This window comes from Kwoniella dejecticola, chromosome 9 (assembly GCF_000512565.2).
Source record: "Kwoniella dejecticola CBS 10117 chromosome 9, complete sequence".
In the NCBI taxonomy this organism is placed as follows: domain Eukaryota; kingdom Fungi; phylum Basidiomycota; class Tremellomycetes; order Tremellales; family Cryptococcaceae; genus Kwoniella; species Kwoniella dejecticola.
The window spans coordinates 1,134,448-1,157,824 of record NC_089309.1 but is presented as its reverse complement, the minus strand read 5'-3'; the positions used below and the strand labels follow the sequence as shown (position 1 = coordinate 1,157,824).

Below are 23,377 nucleotides of genomic sequence, written 5' to 3'. Positions count from 1 at the left end.
ACACGATTAGAAGGAAGGATGAGATTGTATATATATATATATATCATGTATGGATTTATTGCTGTACAATGAATCTGCGGAAGCTGTTTTGTCTATTCGTAATGACCTCATCCTACTGATTACGCGTCTGTGACCGTACTCTGTCCTTGTGCTTGTTCCCAATTAACCCCGCAGTGAACCTCCTGATTCCCTAATTCCTGATTCCTGAGTGATTTCTGAGCAGCTGAGCGCGTGTGTGTGCGGGTGTCAACTAAGGGTCAGTCAGTCAGCAGTCAGTGAGATCCGTAGTTGCCGGCATCTATTTCAGAGGTTCAGATGATTACATGTAATTGGACTTTTCATGATTGGGCTATGCAATTGCGACAAGATACCCATCTCATCCCACCCCATCTGACCTCTTCTCGTCTTTCGTCAACATCATAATTACTGTAATATTCCATCTTCCTCTTCCTCAACGATCTCTGTGAGTATAACGAAGACATACGATACGAACTTCCAGTTCCAGATTACGAACTTAGTGCAAAACCCTCAAAGCGCACAGACAGACAATCCAATAGCCTTTCCACCCTCTACTTTGGCGATCGAAAATATCCTTTCTTTTCTGGAAATCGCTCAGACCTCTTCCAAGCTGGCCTTGGCCGGCTCATAGTCGCGTTTGCCAAGCATCGCACCAGCACACTGGGACGACAGAAAGATACAGATCTGCATAGTATTGGAAGGGCAAGGGCGGAAAGATGACTGTCACTGGGGCTCTTACTGCTGAAGTAGCTCAAGGGACATATGCGCCGCCATTCAAATATGTTACGTCGTATGCTCAGGATCCGGAGGTGACTGGATCGATAACGAGTGAGTGAAGTCCCCATCATCAACATTTCCTCTCTCACTCTCTCACGAGGACTGGGCTAATCATTTCGTTCACTTGTCTACTACGCTCAGGCGCGTTACCAGTAAGATCTCTCGCTTCTTCTCAGGTTGTACCGCAACGTATCATGCTGACTCCACTTTCATCAGGTAAACCCGACAGTGACTGCTTCTTCCGATGGTGCTTATGCGACGGCCTACTTACAGGCTCATATGATGAGGTGCGTCGCGACCATTCCCTCCGAATTATACTTGACTAACGTCACTCGCAGCTGGCCATCATATCGGTATGCCTACCTATTATGGTTCGTCTTCATCGCTTTAGCAGGGATATACGCCCTAGCACACCATCTTAGACTATCAGGAGGGAGCATCGGTCTAGGATATAAGAAATGGGGAATGAAGCGGAAACCTATCGGCAGGAAAGCTCGAGGCGGCGCAAGGGGGATGGCTTTGCCCAGTAATAGCGCTTTAATCGCCATTGCCATCTTCACAATCGTCTCTTGCGTCTTAGCACTCATTGGCTCAGATTACATTATCCCTTCTTCGTCAACTTTGGATTTCTCGACCTCGTTCCGCAAACGAGCTTCTATAGGTTATACGATCAGTAAATCGTTCTGGACTAGCGGATCAAGATTCGGATTCATCTCTTTCGCCCTTATCCCCCTCGTAGTGCTACTTGCACTGAAAGCTCCGCCAATTGCCATATTCGCTTGGAGGGGGTTCACCCATTTATATTCCGACAAATTAGCACTTTTCCACAGAGCATCCGCCTGGGTAGTCTGGGGATTCACTACGGTCCATGTGGTGTTGTGGACGATACAGTTATTCAAGGATCAAGCGAATGGAAGAGCGGTGTGGTTCTTGATTTGGAATAGTTATAGGTTCATCTTTGGATGTGTAGCATATGGAGCAATGACGGCGGTCATGGTGTTGAGCTTGAAGCCGTTCCGGAAGAATTCGTACGAAGTGAGTCTTTTTCCCTCTCCCCTTTCCGGTCGGGGCTATGCTGAATGTCTCGCTAGTTCTTCTACGCCTGTCATGTGATATTTGTCTTCCTGACTATCGTCTGTTCCGCCATACACCACCCTGTGTTATGGTTCTGGATGGCCGGCGCGTTAGCTCTATGGGGATTGGAAAGGGCGTATAGATTCATCAGGCTAGCCAAGATCAACGGGTTGTTCGGAAAGAAGAAGAACAGATCTGGGAACAATTATGATGTTCTCGCTGGGAAACCATACTCGGACAAGACGCAGACCTATGGAATGCAAGAGCTCAAGAGGAGTAGCGAGTACGATCCCATTTATACCGACAAGACCTTACCCCGACCGCCAACCCACTTGCAGGAGAACGAGCAAGACGATTTTGGTAGATCCACCAATTTGGGGTATTACGATGAAGGATCACTGCAACCTCTCGGATCATACGAGTCGCGATACGATGAGTCAAGGCCGGAGCATCAACGAACGGAATCGACAGTCAGCATGAAGCCCATTCCACGCAGTCAATCTGGAGCGATCCCACGATCAAGCTCGATGGCGAGTATGCGAATGTCCTCGCCTGGTCTACCGTCATTCGTGCCCGTACCTATCCCCATTGGATACGCTCAAGCTCAGCTTTTACCCTCACGAACTGTCAGACTCACCATCAACGTATCGCGACCATTCAAGTGGGCGCCTGGCCAGAGTGTCTTACTCTATCTTCCCGAAATATCGAAATTTCAATCCCACCCTTTTACAATCACCAACAATGACCCGAACGAGATCGTGCTACTTGTCAAAGCTAGAAAAGGTCTGACCAGGCGGTTGTTCGATTTGGTGCGGGCGAAATCGCTAGCAGCGGTCGGTATAACCGATGCTAAGGATAAACGAATATCGTACCAATCGTTGAATCCCAACGATTCCAAAGCTGCTCTACAGGTTCCGCCGATATTCATCAAGTCATGGGTCGACGGCCCGATGGGATCATCAGGCAGAGTGAAGTGGACAAATTATACGACGGTCTTGATTATCTGCGGTGGATCTGGTGTATCGTTCGGAACGGCAATATGCGATTACGTCTGTCGAAAGATGAACAACGGGATAGGACGCACTAAAAGGGTTAGATTTTGCTGGGTGGTGAGAGCTTTCGCGGAGATAGCTTGGATAGCGAGTCAGCTGCGAAGATGTCAGAATCTGGTCCCGAAAGATCAACTTGAGATCAGTATATTCGTTACCAAGGTATACAAACCTTTGACTTCGAGTAGATCGGCTGCCGGATTGAACGGAGGCGACGAATTTGCGCCTCCCCGACCTGGATTTGCTGGAGGAGCCCACCAGCGAAGAGGATCAGCGGATTCTTTAGCTAGTCAAATGAGTGTGGATTCTGATGCAGAAGGCGAAGGACCATCGAGGGAATACGACGAGACTGTCGATAGTCATCTATCGTCGAATTATGCCGATATTATCGATTTGACGAATTACGAAGATGAAGAAGACGTGAATGATCCCGCGGAAAACATCCTCTCGGAAAACCTGCAAAAACAGGGTAAAGTGAGAAGAGCCAAATCTAGAAAAGCAGCCAAGAGGGCTAGACCATCGTATGCTGCTCAAGGGCAAGGTCAAGCCCAGGGTGGATCACCTCTGTATCCGCCAAACAGGCATTCTCAACTTGCATCTTCGTATGATCATCCCCAACCCCGACAATCAGCCGCTTATGGTGGCGGCTACGATGACTATCAACCCCGTGCATCCATCTCTTCTTATGATGATCTTCAACCGCCCAGAATGTCGGGATACGAAGATGCATATGGAGGAGTACATCAATCAAACTCGGCGCAAGGGAGTAACAGCAACCTCTATGCACCTCAGCCGCATCATTATATACCTCCTCACGCTCAACAATCGCCCACGTCCGCCCCGATGATGCTGGGCGGAACGAGTGGTTCGCAGTCTCAGTCGAATTACGATCGACGACAATCGTATCGGTCTCTAGCAGATTCGACGTATAACCAATACAACCCGTTCGGGGGTGGTTCCGGAGGACCAGGAGGGTATTCAATGGGTCCATCGCCCAGTCCATCAATAATGCATTTCGGCGGTGGAGGAGGAGGAGGGGACGATGCTTCGATAGCTGGAGAATCCGTTAGAGATTTATTAAGTAGGACATCGAGGACACAATCGATGGTCCTTCTTGAAGATCCAGATTACAACGATCAGGACCAATATTTCCCCCGTCAGGACGACGAGGCGTATTCAGCTCGCGATGAAACCAATTCCAACACCCACGCCAATGCGAATGCTTCGAGTTCAAATGCTAATGGAAGAAGGAAATCCAAGTTGAGTAATCTAGAGGAGAAAGATGGAGGATTATGGATCGATGAAAGCGATTACGTAGCAATGGATATCATGTCTGAGAACAGCGTGAGAGGCAAACCGAAGTTGTCGGCTGTGGTCAATGAAGAAGTCGACCTGCAATTGGGTAATATGATAGTCGCAAGTGAGTTGGAGTTGAAGTCTTCGTCTATGTCGCCTGTCTTCTCTCATCTGTCATCTGTTGTCTGTTGTCCGTCCTTTGATCCGATGTACAAACCTCCTTCATGCCGCCCGAAATTTCCCTGTCGGATGCTTTCAAGCTGACTGGAACTTGCTGTTTTAGCTTGTGGACCGGTGACTCTGAATACGGTGATTAGGAACTTGGTCTCCAAGCATATCTCCCCGTCAAAATTGCGAAAAGGCGATAAATCAGGTCAGATTGATATTTACACGGAAGATTATGAAGCATAATGACATAGCGGCAATGATAGGGTGACAATGATAGTTTTAGGCTTGGCTAAAAATCGATCATATCATATCTGAGCATCTAAACTTCTCTATCTTGATATTGATGAATTCTTAACGACCATGGGACATTTTCCACCTCAAATCTTTTTTCGCTCAATGATTCATTTGAACGATATTCACTCGCGAAATGCAATCAATCCTAAATGACTTCTCGCTGAATCCCCAATGCAAAGGTGAATGATCTGACTACTTCACATGACATGGCATGACATGACATCGCATAATACACGCACGCAAACGTAAATGACTTTATTGACCAAACCAAATCGCAATCCTATGAACTCATTTTGAAGGATACAACAAAACACCTAGACTAGTCTCAATCTCGGTCCAGACACATGGGGACTACGCAAAGTACGTCGGACACAGCTCCTGATAAACGCCAATTGATGTACAAGCATGATCATGTTACCGCTTGATAAGGACAAGACTAAGAACAAAATCCTACTTCTTCTTCGACCTGGTTCCGTTCGAAGGTGAATACGAGAAAGCGACCGGTTCTTCGCCATCGTAGAATACTGCATTGACGACCACTCTGATCCTCTTGAGATTGTCTATCGGTCGATGAGCTTGGTGTAGATTACCAAGATGATCGAGATCAACCTGCACACCAGGCCAAATTAGTATGATTACCAAAAATTAGAACGAGGACGGGTATAAAACGATCATCGACCTACCTTAGTTCTGAGACAACCTTTCTTCTGTTCCTCCGCGCTCTTCTCTTCATCCCTCGATGGTGGTCTCAAGGAACCGTCATCCCGGATGACGGTCAACCCTTTATCGAATTTGACTCCTTTACTGGCTTTGTCCTCCTTTTTAGCCTTCTTGACCGGTCGAGGGGTTTCATAATCGCTCTCATCGCCAGGGAAACGATGTTGTTCGAATTTCTCGATCACAGGTTTCTCTTCTTCTTCAGCGTTATTTTGACCTTTCCTGCGATTCGCCCGAGCCTCTCTAGCATTCTTCTTCTCTTCTTCATTTCTCTCAGCTGTGGTCCGGATCTTGGAGGTTGGACTGGGTGGTCTAGGTCCGCTCTGACGAATAATTTGTCTGTCGATTGCGCAGTGATATACCTGGTTGCGAATCGTATTTCGATACGTGGTTGCTTTGAGTTCTTTCTCTGAGATACCAGGTGGTGCTGACTTGACTGGTTTATCCTTCGTCACCGGATGAGCAGTCGTAGGAACGTGAGTGGTCGCTTGAGGCGGAGGGATCTTCCGGGGCCTTCCCACTGGCCGTTTCTGCTTCTTCGGAGACGGTGATTTAGCAGGAGACTTGCTGGGGGATTTGACAGGTGATGAAGGTGGTCGAGCTAATTGAACCGATACTTCCTCATGATCCGCGCTAGACCCTCGAACTGGCTCAGGAGAGGTCGGTTTTGTCTCGTCTGTGGCCTGACGTGTGGCCGTGGCTGGAGGACCGCTATTCGAGGATTCGGGTACAGCGGAAACGTCGTGTATTGGGGGTGCAGAAGTGAAGGTGGAGGGTGTCGATAAGGTGAGGTGTCGAGGAGTACCTGATCGCATGGGTGTGCCAAGCTGTGGTCTTGTCAGTGAATGCCATTTGTGTGAAGAAGGAAATAACGCACCTTTCTGGGCGTACCTTTATCAACAAGATTTTTCCGTTGAAGACCCAATTTAGCAGGTGAACGGGACGCAGGCCTACCGACAGTCTGTACGTGTCCAGCAATTCCGACTGAAAACAATGGTACCGACTGTAAGGGCGGAGGGTAATGGTGTATATTTCGCGATGGCTGACCCAAAGTCGGACGTGCCGGCACTACGGGCGCCAATCGTGATGGCTGCTGTGTGGTGACATTAGCGGTCCTGGAGGATACGATGACCGGCGCCGGTCGTTTCAGGGGAATCGTAGAAACTCCAGGTTTTGCTGAGCTTGTAGGTTTTGCAATTGTTTTAGCGGCGAGTGGTATCGTTTTCTTGGCTGTCAATGCAGGCCGTGGCAAGCTTTTCGTCGTGGAAGATGCGAGTGGCACCGTGGTACGCTTCACTTGCACCGGTATGGGTGGTTTGGCGGTGTTCAGTGGCCTTCCGACCGTTTTCGCCTTCGAGGTGATTGGCTTCGGGAGACCAACGGTCGCTCTTGCAGTGGATGAAGCACTAGAAGCGGACGCATTTAGGGCGGATGCAGTTTTAGGTCTGAAAGAGGATGACGATGATGAGCTCGATGAGGAGGATGAGACTGTTCGTTGGGGAGGGCCCAACGCACCCATTCGACTTGACAAGGCATTATCTAGCTGGCTGCGAATGGACAACAGCCTTGGAGCTGATTTGGCGGGAACGGCAGGTACAGGCTTGATGGAAGTGGATTCCTTCAGCAATTTGGCCCCTTTTTCCACCAGCTCAGGGGGTGGCAGCGTCACTCTTGAAGGGGTAGATATGCCTTTGCCAGATCTCGCGGTGGGAAGGCTGAGTGGACTACTTGCTACTGGCAACTCCAGGCTGTCATTTGAGGATTCGAGAAGCGGCATGATAGGCGGTGGTAAGGGTCGGCATGGGGATCCACTTTCAGCGCGAATGGAGTCGAAGTGGTGCGAGGAGAGTACGGGAATCACCACCGGTCCAGCTCGGGCTACAGGTAGGGGAGAATCGAGAATGGATGTGTCGCCACTAGCCAGAAGGTCGACAGGACTTATCGGCACGGCGATGGCGCTTGCTCCTAGACTTGACCTTTCACCACCGGGCGATTGCAATACAGCTTGACCCAAATCCTCCTCGTTGCCAGACAGGACGTGACTGAGAGCTTCGCTGTTTTCGATTCCGGTTTCCGGATCGGAGAAGTCGGATAGATGCAGTCCACCCATGTCGAGCACTACCTCTGCTGCAAGGTCAGCCATATGCCGCGTGAAGTGTCACTCACCGTCGTCTGATACCTCAGAGCTACTACCTTGGCCTATCACAACGATCTCGTCGAGTCCCTGCTCCTCAATCGTCCGTGTCTGCTCTGGGTGCACAGGGACATTCTCCTTGTCGCTCCCACTGTCTTCTGGCACAAGTGCCGCCTGTCTAGGAGAAGAGAGGTGAAATTGGGAAAAGTCCAGTGTGAGGTCTGACGTATCTTGCGGCTTCAGGGGGGTCGAGGAGGAGCACTTTGAGGGTTTTGATGGGGACGTGGAAGGCGAATTATCTGAATAATCTTCTGCCCGAATTTGTCTTTCCGAGAATATGGGTCGTTTGGCTATCGGCGATAATAACAATGTCTTTCGTCGCATGAACTCTCTCGAGTCCCTCTTTTTCACTCGGACGATGGCAGAAGAAGAAGCTGCTATTGTCGATGTCGATAATTTGGCGATGAGGTTCAACTCATCTGGTTGATGGGATCCCAGGAAAACACCTTGATCGTCATCTGATGTGTCTTCTTCATCGTCCGCTTCGACATCCGAGCTATCAGGGTGCGGTTCGTCTTTGCTTGGCGTTCTGGAGCACGATGACCCCGCTATAGAGGACAGTGGTGAGTCTGCCATGGATGACAGCATTGTTGTGTATGCTGCGAGATGATATATGCTAAAGATGTGGATGATGATGATGAGTGATTGTTGTCAAGATGAACCAGCACCATTCCGAGTGTTTATGTCAGTTGGGGTCGTTGTTTATGTTACATTTGGCTTTTTACGTAAAGACTTTTGCTGGTCACGTGGCTTCGCAATTGCCACTCAAGCGAATGTTGAATTCGTTAATTGATGGATGGTTGTTTTGACATTTCTCAACTCGTTCTTCATGCATGCATTATCGGATTTCATCATTTTCGAGGTCGTTTAATATTGCAGTCGGTCCCGTGATCGTATCATCTTGCTCATTCTGGCACAAAGATTGACGCCTGTGTTTCAAAATGTCGTACTTTATGACCCAGTAAGTCGACCCTTCGCGTTCTCCGTTGGTCGTTACTTCAATACGCTGATATCCCTTTCGCCCACTCCCATCTCCATGACTCAACATACTCCATCTGCATACATGCGTTCACTCTCAATCTCTATGATTCCGACTGTATGATCACTGCGATCTCCCTTTTCGCCTCGGCACCTCCGCAATGACGGTCCAGCCTCCATTCCGGCTGGCATGTTGACCAGGCCATTTTAGTGGAAGAAGATCGTGTAGTGTGCATCAGATTTGGCCATGACCACGACTCGGAGTGTATGGCAATGGACGAAACGCTCTACGGGGTATCAGAGAAGGTTCAAAACTTTGCTGTGATATATCTGGTGGATATTACGCAAGTGCCGGATTTCAACAAGATGTATGAGTTATACGATAATTCATCCTTGATGTTCTTCTACAGGTGAGTTGCGGTGTGCTCCCCTGAATGCTGGCTCAATAGCATCATGCAAATCCCATTCTGTGAACGAAACCAAGGCAGAGGAAGCATCTGATTGGGCCGTGTGTGTATTGCAGAAATAAACATATCATGATAGATCTGGGTACCGGTGATAACAACAAGATGTCAGTTGGCTGAGCTATCTAACTCCCATTGGCATCGTGGCTGACATTGTCTTCACTCACTAGAAATTGGGCCATCACCGATAAGCAAGAAGTGAGTCAAATTCCTCTAAAATGCGCATGCGCAAAAAGGTATATTGACTCAGGGGTAACCAGTTGATCGATATCATCGAGACGGTCTACCGAGGAGCATCGAAAGGGCGTGGTTTGGTAGTCTCGCCGCGAGGTAAGCTCATCGCACTCTTCCTTCGTTCATCGGATATTGGCAGCCGTGATCCTTCGTCCGAAAGGAATGCGGGCTGAGCTATCACTGCTTCACAGATTACTCCACTCGACAGAAAGGTAAATAGACAATTGTAGTGAGAGTCGAGTTTTGGGTCATATAGCATGTAGCATGTATCATTTCTTCTATGTCCCCGCCGTCGAGGTTCATTGAATCGCACCCTGGTGCATGATACCGTTTCACCAACGATCCAGCGGTCCTACGACGTTCGCCTCGGGGTCTAGGTGCATAAGACGCGGCCCTCGGGATCATTGCCATAGGACTCAATCCCTCATAAAGCTGGGGCAGCAAGGTCTGTTTTTCTTACGAATACTTTGGGCCCTCTTATTGAGGGACGACGGGCCAAGAAACAGTGTAGAGCTGCAAAGACAGGACCTGTGCTATTCCAAAGTTTCACATCGATATAGCAAAGAAAGTCATCACGAAGTTTCTGTTGTTGACTTTTGAGGATCTGGGGTATCCAGCTTTCACTCACTTACGGCATGAATGCGAGACTATGCATACGTCAGGCTTCTCAGGGATTCTTTCAAAGAACATCGTTGGTGAAACGGTATCATGCACCATTCCCAGCGGACATGTGACTAGCATTCCTCTTTGTTGCGGCAAGGGTTCGACTCCCTTACGATGTATTAGGTTGACTTTTTGGGCGTGGACGCAACCCACCCCCAGAAGAGAACCTCGAAGATAGGGAGAGCGATGCGAAGGAGAATGGAGACGCTGGGACTTGTTCCGACCGCACAATGTGCATTATGCACCATATGTTACGCGCTACGTCACTGCAAACATTCCCCCTTGTTCCCTTTCAGTATGCTCACTTGGCACGCTTTTTATTGCGTGTCCGCGAGCAGGACATGAGACAGAGCATGGATGCATCTATTCGAAATGATGTCTGCATGCGATCGATGCATGAAGATCATCACTGATGGTACCTGAAATCAAATGGGACCTGTGGTGTTCGTGTGTTCAGGTTTGTAAAGGCGGTCCTTTGGGTACCCAGAAAATTCGAGCTCAGGGCGAGAAATTGGCGACCGGCAGCGAGTCGGCTGATCATACTCACGCATGCTGCTCTCGTTCTTTTTATCGTTCTACATAGCTCAGCTTGTCTGGCAAGAAATCTCTCTTGTTCCTCCCGTTCGCATTCCCGCTATTCCTGCTGCTGAGCAGTCCTCTCTCAGATGTTGGCATTATCAGCTATAGCTCCTGATGCTGGAGTTGTGGGCTCGGCTACAGTTGGATCATTGGCGCCGGACGGGGAGGCCTTCAGACATCTCTCAGCGCCATGCAATCCAGTAATATACCTATGATATGCGTTGGTACACTGCTCTGCAACTGAACTGCGGGACGTCACTTGGTAGGCAAGTTTTCTAGAGCGACAACATCGAGCGTGACTAGCTACAAAAAGAAAATTACCAGAAACGAAGAAGAGAAAAAAAGAAATTCGTACGCAAACAGGGAGTCGAACCCTGGGCAGCTGCTAGAAGCTTTTGACACCTTGGAAGGCGGCTATGTTACCGTTACACCATTTGCGTTCCGATATGTTTGACCGGTTTTAGGTTTAATCTATATGTTTGATATTGGTTCGGGACACCTAAGATTCGCACGTAGAGCGCCTCAATCTGGAGATTGTAAGACAACATTACCCATACGCGGGGGTAAACAAACTCTCCCACCGGATTTGCACCTTATACTGGAAGGGGTTGCAAATCTCGAAATATATAACAGAAACGATAGCTTGGTCTGGATCGTGCCGATCGCGGTGCGATTCTTCTTCCCGATCTTGATCATTGTTGGAAGTCCCTTCCTACCAGAATCTCCCCGATGGCTCATTCAGAAGGGTCGACACGAAGGTGAGGCTTTACTGTATTTCCCAAATAAGTAAACTTTGGAACAGACGCTGACATTTGGTGTCACTGTAGACGGTTTCCGATCATTCCGTCGACTGAGCAGCAAGGACGTCACCGATACCGATGTGCGAGCCGAGCTTGACGCGACAATCGCCGGGTACGAACACCACAAAGCCGTGGTAGCTTCCACTAGCTGGATCCAGTTGTTCCGGGGAACTGATCTCAGAAGAACACTGATCGGTGTTGGAGTTATGTGCCTCATCCAAGGTCGAGGCATCAGTTTTACCAACAACTACCTCAACATCACCCTCATCTCACTTGGTTTTTCGCATGTCTACGAGTTACTGGTCATCATCTATGCGGCCATGATCGTCATCTCGTTCCTCGGGTTCTATCTCCCAGATAAGGTTGGCCGAAGGCCTCTCTTACTGTACGGATTCTGCGTTATGCTCGGCTGTATGGTGATCATCGGCGCTTGCGCTGCGGGCACGGACAACAAACCTACTGGATCTCTCGGTAAACTCACTCTTGCTGGAACATTCATCTGGATCCTGGTATACTCCTTGGTCTCCATGGCAATAATCTTTATACGCAATATCGCTAAAGTTGTCGATTCAGGGACCTGTCTCTTGGTTGACCGCTTCAGAAATCTCTTCTAGCGCTCTTCGAGAAAAGACCTTGGCCCTGTCCGCGTGGGGATGCTTCGTGTCCGGTCTCATTTCGAACATCTGCGTACCGTACATCCAAGATGCAGATTACGGGAACCTTCAAGGCCAGATCGCTTTCGTGTTTGCGGGTATCACAGTCTTTGCGTAAGTCTCGTAACACGAGAATCTGTTGAACCGTTTAAGTTGAATGACTGATATCGGTATGGCTTTAGGATCGTGTTCTGTCTCTTCATACCTGAACTCAAAGGTAGATCTCTCGAGGATCTCGATCTGATGTTTGAGGCCAAAATCCCAGCTAGGCGTTTCCAAAAATACGATATCCATCAGCTTCGACCTGAGAATCAAGGGACCGAGTTAGAGGCGCCCACTGATGACAAGTTGAAGATTGAGGAGAACACTCGACATGTTGAGACTATCTAGGGGGATTGCTAAGGAGTGTCTAGTAACTTAGGATTGTCGGGAACCCGAGAATGGGGTAAAAAGGGATCGGAGGACTTGTGAAGTAATCCGTGGGAAACAGCTTGATCCATTGCTTGTACCGGCAGACAGACTACTATGGGACTCCAGGAACGTAAAAGCTTGAAACAGGAATTCTTCTTTTGGTTTGACGATGCGCAGTGCAGCTTATTACCTTAAAAACGATTCGCAACCTAAACGGTGTACAGTAACTGCATGTACATGACATATGTTCCCTTACAATCAATTCTACATGGATCCTCTTGCAATTTCATGTAGATCCCGGAAGCTTTCATTGCTGAATACTCATCGCGCGAAGGTTGTCCAGGTCTATATCAGACACGCGTGTTTGTCGCCTGCCAATCGTTGACGACATTGTCTTGAAAATGAGCCAATGAAGCGGACAGGTATCTGGGTATCTGGGGTCTTGCCTCCTCTCCCCTCTCCTGCCCTCCTGTGCCCTCCGCGCCCCTCGCCTTCCCGCCTAGCAGCATCCCTGCCCCTCCTCTCCCGTCCCGTCCCGTCTCTTCTGCCCGCCTCTCATCTCATCTCATCCCCTCGCCTCTCTTTGTCGAATGCACTTCCTCCCCAATCCTCCCCAATCCTTTTCAAGTGCACTTCTGTCGCGTATGCAGATCGACAACATCTCCAAGCGGCTCTCATTGTCTAAGGAAGATATGAATTTCAAACGGTGTGTTACTGTAAAATCAGGTGTCCTTAGAAATGCAGACCGTTTTCGAGCATCATCGCCGTACAGTCTGGAACATCTCGTCGGCACATTTGCGATTCAGGTTGTATGGCATACATGTTTACGCGAGCACGGTGAAGATGATTCTCCTATATCTAGTGAGAGGGATCCCGACCGAAGTCTGCTTGGTCACTTCCAGGATCACATGGAAATCCCGTTGCTCGGTGAAGAAAATAGCAGAGGCACCCTTCGTCGTGATCACGGACGGTACCGTTACCTGCACTTTCTTCGCCTTGCTGTGGGGTGCAATCTCGATGTCCCCTGTCGGAAATCCGGGCTGATACAGCGTCCAGGGTGCAGGTTGGTCAGCAGGACTTTCGCAGATCGCTGAACGTGTCAGATAATGAAGGATGACTCACCGCCAATGCGAAGTCTGTGGAGACCTCCTTGTAGTGATACCACTTGAAGGTCAAATCTTGTCCAATAGTTTCCGAAGCATCCAGGTCGACTGTCGAGCCTTTATTAACGGTGATGTATAGGGGATCCAGGCTTGAGTCTCCATTGAGAGCCACTTGAGGTGCTTTGAGCGCTTCGGGGTCTGTGCCGTCCAAAGTGCGCCTGGAATACCATCTTGTCAGGTCGGTCCGACTCATGAAATTAGGGAGCTCTGCGGAACAAGAGACTCACTGCATACGAGCCCTGAAATCTTGCTGGAAATGATCTCTCCATCGCCAGATCGTCGCTTGAGGCGAGTAACACATCTCCCCGGTGATCGGACTAATAACCGAATCTGGCGTATCAAGGTACAATCTGGCGTCGGGGTCATTGAGCAGATCATATCGACCTCCCCACCCACCCCAGTCTGGTCTTTCGGGATTGTTCAGTCCGTTAGGTATCAGTCCCAGATATGTGGGTGTATCTCCTTCCATTATGTATTCGGTGGAGGGATAATGACTGCCCAAAGGTCCAATCTGGATATGCTTCGCCAGCCATTCCGGTTGGATCGTCTCTGGCGGACCCGTCCTTTGCTTTGTCAATAACTCTCCGGCGATACCGTGCCACCTATGAAAGTTTGAGAGTCAGCTATCATCAATGCTCAGAGTATGATCGGCACAGGACTCACGTAGCGAGACTGTACGAATTGTTTCCATGAAGCGAGACGACATAAGGGATGATTGGATGATTTCTTCGAATGATCGGACCGGTATTATCCTGAACGGAAGCACCGTCAGCACCAAGCTGCCGTGGCTTCTGACATCCGGAATGAGATAATTCACTTGATCACTTATACCGTACACGAATAATTTACTTGCGAACTTGAGAGTCTCTCCGGCCGACCTAAATTCCCATTTAGCTCGTACTTGCAGCGTATAGTTTTAATAGCTTACCTAGTCTTCTGAACTTTCCACAAAGCTTGAGCTAGACAATTCGCTCCGCCCCACAAGGCAACATGCAATGGTCTGCCTTCCGCGTCTTCCCTATCAACAGCAGCGATGAGAGATTCGCTTCCTTCCGTGTCTTTCCCTTCGCCAACTCCTTCGGTACCGTACGCCGGATAGCCAGGTTTGACCAAATTGCGGAAGTGCTCGACAGGGGGATAATCTTTATCATGTTTCAGAAGGTTCGGATGCGCAGCTTCGTACCCGTCAAGAATTTTGTGTAACGTCTCAGGATGAACCTCGTTTCTAAGACACATTTCCGGTCAGCCCGCATGACGCGGTATGATATCCATATTGAACCAAAGATATTGCCGATACCCACCTCAGCCAGGTGGAGGTGACTGCTACAAGGCCTTCTACCTGTATCTCATTCGAATATAATAGCAGCCGGACCTATCGCACAGCAGTCTTCAGTAACGCTCAAGCCGTTGGACACCCATCGTTGACTCACGAAACTCTCCGCGTCATCTGGTTCGTTATCGATATCAGTCTATACGTCCATCGTCAGCGCGCAGGAGACATCAACGCAGAGATCAGCACCGAAAATCCCCTCACAAGTACAAATAACCTAGGTTTGGAGGACATGCTCCACGGATATGTCTTTTGTGAGAAGATGACTATGATGATGCGCGCGCTCCTTCTTTATGAAGATCAGAATTTGTGTGTTGATGCATCTTGCAGCTGCCATGAATGGCCGCTAATGCATGATGCACGACAGTAGCAGTTCGCCTAAATTACTTGTAGCTGGTCCGAACGATCCGATCGGAGAATGCAACCGGAAATCACTTCGGAAATCAAAAAGAAAAAAGATTAGATAATTCAACTTCAAACGCCTAGAGTCTACAACACGTGAGTTGGCATATGCATACTCCCGGGGGTATAGAAATCTGCATGATATATACTACGATCTCAACGATCGACAGCCCTGAGCAAAGTAGTCGCATTCTCCCGAACCTCTTTCCGCGGGTCTTCAGCCATCTTACGTATCATGTCGATTCCTACTCCTTTGAGCGACGTCTTAACAGCAATCCCTGAGCAGTCTGATCAGCTCATCGTCACTGATTTGATCGGTCATAGCACTCACTTGCGTCCTCGCCGCCAAATGTCGCTAGCAAAGTCAAAGCTATCACGGATTCGCTTTGCAGTACAGGATACTTTTCTCCCTCAACAAGCATTATCGTCAAAGCTTCTACGATTCTCGTGCCGCCGAGCGGCTTGACCGATTCTTGAGCCATTGCTAAAGACTTGATGACATTGACAAATACTCGTGTACACTCGAATTTGAGCGCTGGATCGTCCACTCGCTTGATCAGATCCAGTAGCGGTTCGAGAGGTAAAGCAAGGAAACGCAAAGCGTTAGAAGCTAGACGTTAGCTCAAATTTACTTTCATCTGACTCACCGTTGGCTCTGCACAAGTTCTTAATTATTCCAGCAGCTCCACCTTGTACGGATCCCAGCATGTCCGTTTTCTCGAGCCACACGCCCATCTCGTATAGCTTTTCTATCACGCCTGCATCCCCGAGTACATCTTGGTTGTCCCGTGCTACCGAGAGATTCTTCAAAAGACCGATCACTGAGTGTTGGATGATAGCTGGAGTCGCTGATGATAGCAGCGATATGATCTTGGGCAAAAGAGACTCCTTGCCTTGTAACAGAGATTTGGCAGATGCGTCTGCTTCGATATCAGCAACGACACTCGCAAGTGGGCGACTCACCATCTTTGACGCTGTTTCCGAAACTCAGCAGTGCGCAATTCAGCAAATCCGACCGATCCTCCATTTCCAACCAAGCTCTCATTGTGTCCCAGAACGGCGAGGAGGCAGGGACATTTATACTCAGATCCACCAGTATTCTAACAATGGTAGCTTTTGCTTTCCCAAGCCTCTTCTCATAATCTCCCTCGTCCTCATCGTCTTCATCTTCATCACCTTCTTGGGCTGCATCCGGTTGTATGGGGACTATGGCTTTCTCCACGAAGGCCGTCAAAGCATCTAGTATACCTAAAACGTTGTGACGCATACTGCCTTCCTGCGAGGAAGATGTTTCCAGAGCGTTACAGGCATGAGTAAGGATATGGAGATGCGTGTCCACGTCGATGTCAATACTGGTGAGATAGTGAGTAAGAGGGAGAAGGAAGGTAGACAAGGCGTTGGATGGAAGAGGAGGGACTGGCTCTTCGAGTAGATTGGATACGATAGACCATGCCCACCGAGCGATTGTACTGGTCTCATCGAGAGCCGAGGTGCTGTAGAAGTCTTCCGTCCAGCGTTGCGTAAAATCAATGATTGTGCGGGTATGTATTTCTTGTTTCAGGACGGACAGCGCGAAAGCTGCAAAGTATCAGCTCCACTCCTCGTCATGCGATACTCACGATGCTTATCTACTGTCAAGTTGTGCAATGATGCTGTCACAGCTAGAATAGTAGGGGCAGGTGCGGAATGGACGTCCAACTCGAAAGTGGGGTGAGAAAGGACGGAGTCGATGTAGCCCGCTGTGACCAGGCGTTCCCGGTTTTCATCTGAGGCGGCGGTGGCAAGCAGCGTCATGAGACTGTATAAGCACATAAAGCCATCTCAAAGCATATGCAGCGGCAACTCGCTAGGATCATGATGTCAATTAGCGATTATAAGGGACTGGACGTACCGCAGTCGATCACCAGATTCGCGGCGGCCCTAGCAACCTGTCTCAACACCTCAGAATCTCCATCTTTCAACAGCTGGACAAGTATCCCAGGCAGATCCGTCTGCCCTAGCGGTATACGTATATCATCTACTACATCAGCCATGCTAACCAGGCGGTACACTTACCATCTCGCAAGGCAACCGCAAGTTGATCCAAGGTCGCAACGATCTCGTCTCTTTGATCCTCCTTTTTCGCCAGTGCCGCTAGGCTTCGTACCAGATTTATGATTGTGCTATGATCTGGGGATGACTCATCTGTGATCGCTCCCATCTCCAGGTGTTGTGGTCATCTGTTTTACTTAACTTTGCAAGACAGAAATGGTGGACATTGGATTTGTGTTCTGTCAACTTACGAGCAATTTCGGTTATTTAGGGTCCGAGCGCGCGATCGATGGCTGGAATACGTAATACGCATATGTGGTGGCAGCAGGGGCGAAACCTATGAAAGCAAGCTGAGATGTTGGAGGTATAAATGCATGTAGCATGTTACGTACCATGGTCAAAGGAGCAGGGACTTGCACCTTTGATGCCTTCTCCGTTAAGCAGCTGTGTATATGTGAGCAATGAAGGTGTCTATCCAATTGATCATGTCTTGATTTTTGCTTTTTGCTTTTTCGGAGCTTGTGCTCACACTCGAGGTTTAGTGTGAGACAGTGAAAGCTTTCGTCCATTGATACAGTAGTCTGATCAAGGTGAGCACCAACAAAGATGCCAAGGGATCCAAAGAAAAGCAGTCATCGATCTTCCGACCCAAAGAAAAGGTCTCATTGCTCCAGAGAAGGAGAACGCTCATCGCCTGAGCGTAAACATCGATCAAGTCCGAAAGATGATGCTCAGAAGAGAGTAAAAGATACAGCTAAGACAGTTGAGAATGGCGCTGGGAAAGCTTATGATGCCATTGCAGATCTTTTTGGCGGCGTAAGTCAGAGCATCGCATAAGATTGGGAGGCGAATAGATATATGATCTCGCCTTTAGACCTATATCTAATCTTTGGTTGTAGGAGAAAGAACTGAACCGGACGATCAGAAGATATAATCCAGCTTTTTACGAGTTTGCAGATCAAACGTTCCTCAAGAACTTTGGATTGCCGAACAAGCCTAGTAAATTCCTGTTATTCATCATCGCTTTAGCATTATTGCAATCGTATGTCCTTGTCCTGTTCCACCTCGTCCTTCGCATCCATGCTCATTCGCCACAATCCATGTCCACACGCTGACATATTACTGGGGAAACAGCTTCGTCCCGCTATTTCAATGGCCATTGGATTTCGTAGCTAGATGGCTGGGATTCGTCTTCCTCTTCGGGAGCGGCACGGAAGAGCTCAGAGCAGGGTTCGAGAGTAGTCGGAAAGCCAACAAGATCAAATCGCTCTTGACCGTCTTCCTGATCCTATCAGCCTTACAGCTCATACCAAACTTCCTCTTTGACACGTATTATCATTTCGGAGCATTATGGGCATTCTTCTTACCTGTTATCCTGTTTATCACTCCGTTTAAGGAAAATCCGGACCAGACTATAGCATCGATGTTTTGTGATACTTTCTTCTCGTCTTTCTCGATGGGATTAGGCAGCCTTATACCTTATTCCCTACAGGGAGAAAACGCCCAGAATATGGTAAATTCATGAATCGAGATCTAAACACACACCATGAGGCTGACAGTCGAGACCATCATTTTTAGGCTATATTGAGTGGCGGTATCGTGGCGGTCCTATTGTGAGTTCCTATCCCTGTTTGATGTGATGAGTTGTGGCTGATAAGAATGGTGTTAAGCTGGGTCGGATACCTGGAATCAGTCGCAGCCTACGTGACTGTGTGGTGTTTCTTAGCACTTTCGACAGTCAATACCCTAGGAGAAACATTTGTTGCGAAAGACGAAAGCTCTTCGGGGTTCTTCAGGCAGATGAAGATTTGGCATAACCTCATGGCTATTTGGCTTTGGCGATACCTGATCAGCGCGATCGAGGGAATCGCCATTCCAGGGATAGTTTCGGTGATTGGGTTGATCCAGTATTATCTTCCTTCGTATTTCCTTTGGATGACCGGGTTCATGTTTGCTATGCTCATGACCAAGAAGACGGAAAAGAGACATGTGAGTCACTAATATGCCGATTGGCGAAGCGTGACCGAGAGCATGGGCTGACGGATTGGTGATATGGCTAGCGGGCCGATACATGGTATGCCAAATGGCTGATCGGGGTCAGCAAAGCTACGAGTCCTACATCGACGCCCAGGGCATCGTCTGGCTCAGGATCCGGAGGGGACGGTAGATCTTCAGGTAGGTCCTCAAAAAGATCCCGAGAATCAGGAGATAGATCGAAAAGACCGTCAGGATCAGACAGACATAGATCGTCTCGATCAGAGAAAGACCGCAAGAGATCAAAGTAAGCGATTAGAAGAAGTAAATATGCGTATGCATTCAGACTCATCAGTACAATCACAATTCCTTACACTTCTATCCCAAACTACTATACCCACCCCTTCCCCCGCTGCTGCCCCTTAACCCGGCAAACAGGTGTGAGAACAGATCCTGCAATAAGACCGGGACTTCTCTCCAGAAGTCTCGATGCGGTATGAGGTCCCAACCTTTTGCAGAGTATTGTTGATGATTGTAGAATATACCTGTATCCCGCATTAACACAAGGTAGTGAACCGTCAGGGAGAGTGAGGTGCTCACCTATGGCGAAGTACAGTATTAATCCTATGATGATTAACCAGAATATAAACTTGATGAATCCCCAAAATCCTACTCCGCTACTACCACCTGAAGACCCTCCGCTAGGAGCAGTAGGCGAGTCCGCCGATCTTGGACAAGCATCTGGTGTAGCCCACTCAAGCGAAACCAAGCCAGAGGTATATGAGACGAAAGTCGGGTTAGGGGCGGTGTCGGATTGAGAGCAAAGCAATGTCAAATTGAGATGTTGTTGAACCCTATCCAGCACACGAGTATGAGTGTACCCGTTCCGTTATCCAAAATGATGACTGGCTTACCCGGCGTAATCAGCCCCTTCTACGTATATTTTCAGACCCTCTTCCCCCTTCTTCCCCATGGGAGTGGTGTATACGTTATCCTCCGGTATATCTATCGCCCATATGGGTATGACCGCCGTCACTCTGTCTGGGTCGGAAGCCGATGGCTTATGATTCAGCAGAGTCACGCATACTCGAGTATTCGGTGGGCACTACATTTTCCTGGAATATTAGTCAAGTAAACGCTATCTGGCTTGAACGGGGACAAGGCATCACCTGATCTTCATCCGCCATCCCGTCTTCTTTGCCTATACCCTCGGAGCCACACAGATCCATCTTCACCTTCGCTTCCATCGTTGTGGGTGGTGTGGGAGTATCTTTACTGACTTGACGTAAGCCGGCCAAGGGGGAGATGTCGTACGGTATGGAAGAGGCCGTCAAAGAGCATGAGAAGGGAGTGACGAACGGTAGAAGGGTCAAAGCGGCAATGATTCGCATGGCGCTACGCATGTTGACGATGGAGCGAATGTGTCGACTTAGCTGTAGCGATAGCCTCTACACGAGGCTCGTCGATATGCGAACAATGTTTGCTAACTGGAGGAGAGAAGAGTAAGAATTGATAAAGCAATTTAAGTGAATTCGAGACAAGGTCTAGGCGATGTCATCATCACGCAACGTGGTTTATTCTCTTATCGCGGTTAACCTGATCCCCGAAACCGCACCATTTCCTACTTCACTCATGACATTCTCATTCGAAGTGAGATTGAAAGCATATCACCCTTCTCGCCAGCAAACATACAGTGCTGATACACTCAACAGTCAATCAGGACGCTATGGCCCTAGCAGACAATGTTCAGCCTGAAGCTGGTCCCTCGACTTCCACTTCTTCCGGATTAACACCCGGCCCCTCACCGTACCATGAATCCTCTCAATTCCGTCACTGGCGATACTCGCCTGCATCTATCAAGTCCATCAGAGAAGACCTCAATGCAAAGTCCGTAGAGATAGTAGCCAGAAACACCGAGCTGGAAAAGGTAGGCTTGCCTTGTATCCCCACTTGAACATTTCCTTCATCCCAGATAACGGAGCTGCCCTAAATAGGCGAAGCCCTACTGCTCAGATCATCATGAACGCACACTGATATCCTTCTCTTTGGAATCTGCCTCCGTCCTCGTAGGAGGCTCAGATATCCTTAGGTCATTCATATACCGATCCACCCCCTCCAACAGCCTACCTAACAGTTTCAGACGAGTTGATTTTACTTCGTTTCTACTGCTCGCAAATATCGAAAATATGTAGACACGGCTTCGGATTACCGGACATAGTTGAGACCACAGCGATTAGCTATCTGAAGAGATTCTATCTGAAGAACAGTGTCATGGAATGGCATCCCAAGAATATCATGTGAGTGTAGCATTGTCTTGCTACTTCCATCCCACCAGCCTCTAAAACCACTAGGGAATCGTTATCAAACACTTATGCAGATGTTAGGACTGACAACGGGTTATGTGCATGTGAATAGGCCAACATGTTTATTTTTGGCTTGCAAAACAACCAACTATCCAGTATTGATGGACCAGTTCATATCCAAGTTCTCAAAGTTGAGTCCGGACGATATCATCGATACCGAATTCCTCGTCGCTCAATCACTGGGATTCGAATTTTGGGTCAGATCAGCTGAGAAGGCTTTGAGGGGTTGGTCTTTGGACTTCCAAGTGAGGCTTGCTCGTCATCTCGAACCTTCCCTCATGTTAGCTAATGCAAAAATCTTTATACAGAATCAACCCAATCCACCGATAGACACAATCCAAAGATCATTATCTGAAGCGCTCAAATACCTCTCCCAATCTCTGATGACCGATCTAGAATTCATCTATACACCCTCTCAGATCAGTCTAGCATGTTTCCACCTATCAAATCCCACCCTGGTAGAGGAGTTCCTACGCCATCGCTATACAAACTTCAAATCCAAGTTAACATCTACACCAAATGACGCAGAGTCAGGAGAGGGTGACCAAGAGGATCAACAGGAATTACCGTACGGAATGACTCAGGTGAGATTATTAGACATCCTCAGGGATATTGAAGGTATCATCAAGACGGACGGAGCGATAGATATCGATATGAAGAAAGTGAAAGAGATCGATAAACGTCTGAAGAATTGCACGAATCCCGAAAAAATCCCTGGGACAGCTTTGTGAGTTGTCTCATCATTCTGGTTCACGCAAAACCCATGAATGGCCATGAGAAAAAGAATTCTTATACTGATAAATGTGATATTGTGCGATCCAGGTATGTCAAGCGCAAAAGGGAGAAGGAGACGAGCGAGGCAGCCAACACAGCAGCCAAGACTGCCAAAGCCACAGCAGCCGCCATGGACAGAGAATCAGTCTTTGGATCTGTATTATCTATACCGTCGAGCAAGAATTCGCCCAGGAAACCACTATCACCCAGAGTAACCATGAACGGTGTGCCGGTCTCGGCGGGAGTCACACGACCGGGGGGTGCCGAAGTTGATCTCGAAGATGATGGGATGGGAGTGAGGGATGAGAATGGGTTAGTCATTGGAGGGAAAGGTCTGCAGGACGTTGGGCTACCTCTGTCTAAGAATTGAAGAGTGGACATGTATAGCACAGAATTTGCATGGGGTTTGACATAAAATGTATGTAACGTTCATTTTGCAGAGTAAGGGCAGCATGTAACCCGACATACTGCATTACTGAAGGACTGCAATCGAAAGTGCGATCAATCATCCATCTTGGCTTCTCTTAGCATCAGGATTGATGCACAATAGTCTAATTGGAGTCGACCGCGAATCTCACGGTGATAGGACCCCACGGTTCTTCCTGATTGACGGCGAGGATCTTCTTGGTGGCAAGGTTTAGGCAATCATACTGGTATACAGCTTCAACACGAGGGATATAGCAAGCACATTGGCAAATAGCACTCACGAAAGCGACAGCTGCAACATGCTTCGTATTCTCGACTGGGGCTATGTCCTCGAAGTCGAGCTCATCAATCGATAATGTGACCATTTTCTTCTCAACGAAGCTGTATATGCACGATGCTTCAGCCAACTCAGCCTTGGATCCTGCTCACTCACGTGAAGAAGTCTCGACATTGCGTCTCTAGAGTGGCCAACATCTCCGGTCTAAATGCTTGAGGCAGATCCGCAAGTCTAGCTTGTTGTGAAGCGGCAAGTGATTCGAGTTGAA

The 23,377-nt window shown here is 48.5% G+C and overlaps 9 protein-coding genes and 1 non-coding gene across 10 annotated transcripts; 5 read left to right on the top strand and 5 right to left on the bottom strand.

Annotated features, from left to right (window-relative positions):
- Positions 1–734: 734 nt before the first annotated feature.
- On the top strand, positions 735–4,625 carry I303_107377 (uncharacterized protein; the record flags this gene model as incomplete). Its single annotated transcript, XM_065969574.1, has 6 exons — positions 735–846; positions 937–947; positions 1,012–1,082; positions 1,134–1,830; positions 1,887–4,338; positions 4,498–4,625. 6 exons carry the CDS (start codon positions 735–737, stop codon positions 4,623–4,625), a joined length of 3,471 nt encoding a protein of 1,156 aa, XP_065825646.1.
- Positions 4,626–5,126: 501 nt separating this feature from the next.
- Positions 5,127–8,163, bottom strand: I303_107376 (uncharacterized protein; the record flags this gene model as incomplete). The annotated part of the gene is made up of 4 exons (XM_065969573.1): positions 5,127–5,285; positions 5,360–6,220; positions 6,271–7,517; positions 7,560–8,163. 4 exons carry the CDS (start codon positions 8,161–8,163, stop codon positions 5,127–5,129), a joined length of 2,871 nt encoding a protein of 956 aa, XP_065825645.1.
- Positions 8,164–8,528: 365 nt separating this feature from the next.
- Positions 8,529–9,483, top strand: I303_107375 (thioredoxin-like protein 4A; the record flags this gene model as incomplete). The annotated part of the gene is made up of 6 exons (XM_018410057.2): positions 8,529–8,548; positions 8,739–8,975; positions 9,089–9,136; positions 9,200–9,227; positions 9,290–9,359; positions 9,455–9,483. The coding sequence occupies 6 exons, from the start codon at positions 8,529–8,531 to the stop codon at positions 9,481–9,483; spliced, it is 432 nt and encodes a 143-aa protein (XP_018261060.2).
- Positions 9,484–10,854: 1,371 nt separating this feature from the next.
- Positions 10,855–10,945, bottom strand: I303_107374. Its single transcript has one exon. It is a non-coding gene; the product is annotated as a tRNA-Gly (tRNA).
- A 35-nt stretch (positions 10,946–10,980) lies between these two features.
- I303_107373 (uncharacterized protein) lies at positions 10,981–12,348 on the top strand (the record flags this gene model as incomplete). Its single annotated transcript, XM_065969572.1, has 4 exons — positions 10,981–11,263; positions 11,333–11,826; positions 11,879–12,072; positions 12,141–12,348. The coding sequence occupies 4 exons, from the start codon at positions 10,981–10,983 to the stop codon at positions 12,346–12,348; spliced, it is 1,179 nt and encodes a 392-aa protein (XP_065825644.1).
- An 845-nt stretch (positions 12,349–13,193) lies between these two features.
- I303_107372 (uncharacterized protein) lies at positions 13,194–15,096 on the bottom strand (the record flags this gene model as incomplete). The annotated part of the gene is made up of 9 exons (XM_018410055.1): positions 13,194–13,409; positions 13,492–13,690; positions 13,760–14,134; positions 14,196–14,284; positions 14,350–14,410; positions 14,461–14,757; positions 14,834–14,904; positions 14,963–15,001; positions 15,067–15,096. 9 exons carry the CDS (start codon positions 15,094–15,096, stop codon positions 13,194–13,196), a joined length of 1,377 nt encoding a protein of 458 aa, XP_018261058.1.
- Positions 15,097–15,420: 324 nt separating this feature from the next.
- On the bottom strand, positions 15,421–17,464 carry I303_107371 (uncharacterized protein; the record flags this gene model as incomplete). Its single annotated transcript, XM_065969571.1, has 7 exons — positions 15,421–15,542; positions 15,596–15,799; positions 15,912–16,184; positions 16,228–16,767; positions 16,884–17,030; positions 17,156–17,260; positions 17,320–17,464. The coding sequence occupies 7 exons, from the start codon at positions 17,462–17,464 to the stop codon at positions 15,421–15,423; spliced, it is 1,536 nt and encodes a 511-aa protein (XP_065825643.1).
- A 437-nt stretch (positions 17,465–17,901) lies between these two features.
- Positions 17,902–19,580, top strand: I303_107370 (uncharacterized protein; the record flags this gene model as incomplete). Its single annotated transcript, XM_018410053.1, has 6 exons — positions 17,902–18,111; positions 18,195–18,337; positions 18,430–18,808; positions 18,874–18,908; positions 18,966–19,284; positions 19,356–19,580. The coding sequence occupies 6 exons, from the start codon at positions 17,902–17,904 to the stop codon at positions 19,578–19,580; spliced, it is 1,311 nt and encodes a 436-aa protein (XP_018261056.1).
- A 67-nt stretch (positions 19,581–19,647) lies between these two features.
- I303_107369 (uncharacterized protein) lies at positions 19,648–20,672 on the bottom strand (the record flags this gene model as incomplete). Its single annotated transcript, XM_018410052.1, has 4 exons — positions 19,648–19,814; positions 19,870–20,123; positions 20,184–20,374; positions 20,439–20,672. 4 exons carry the CDS (start codon positions 20,670–20,672, stop codon positions 19,648–19,650), a joined length of 846 nt encoding a protein of 281 aa, XP_018261055.1.
- Positions 20,673–20,995: 323 nt separating this feature from the next.
- I303_107368 (uncharacterized protein) lies at positions 20,996–22,776 on the top strand (the record flags this gene model as incomplete). The annotated part of the gene is made up of 5 exons (XM_018410051.1): positions 20,996–21,196; positions 21,340–21,566; positions 21,685–21,877; positions 21,941–22,359; positions 22,455–22,776. 5 exons carry the CDS (start codon positions 20,996–20,998, stop codon positions 22,774–22,776), a joined length of 1,362 nt encoding a protein of 453 aa, XP_018261054.1.
- Positions 22,777–23,377: the final 601 nt, after the last annotated feature.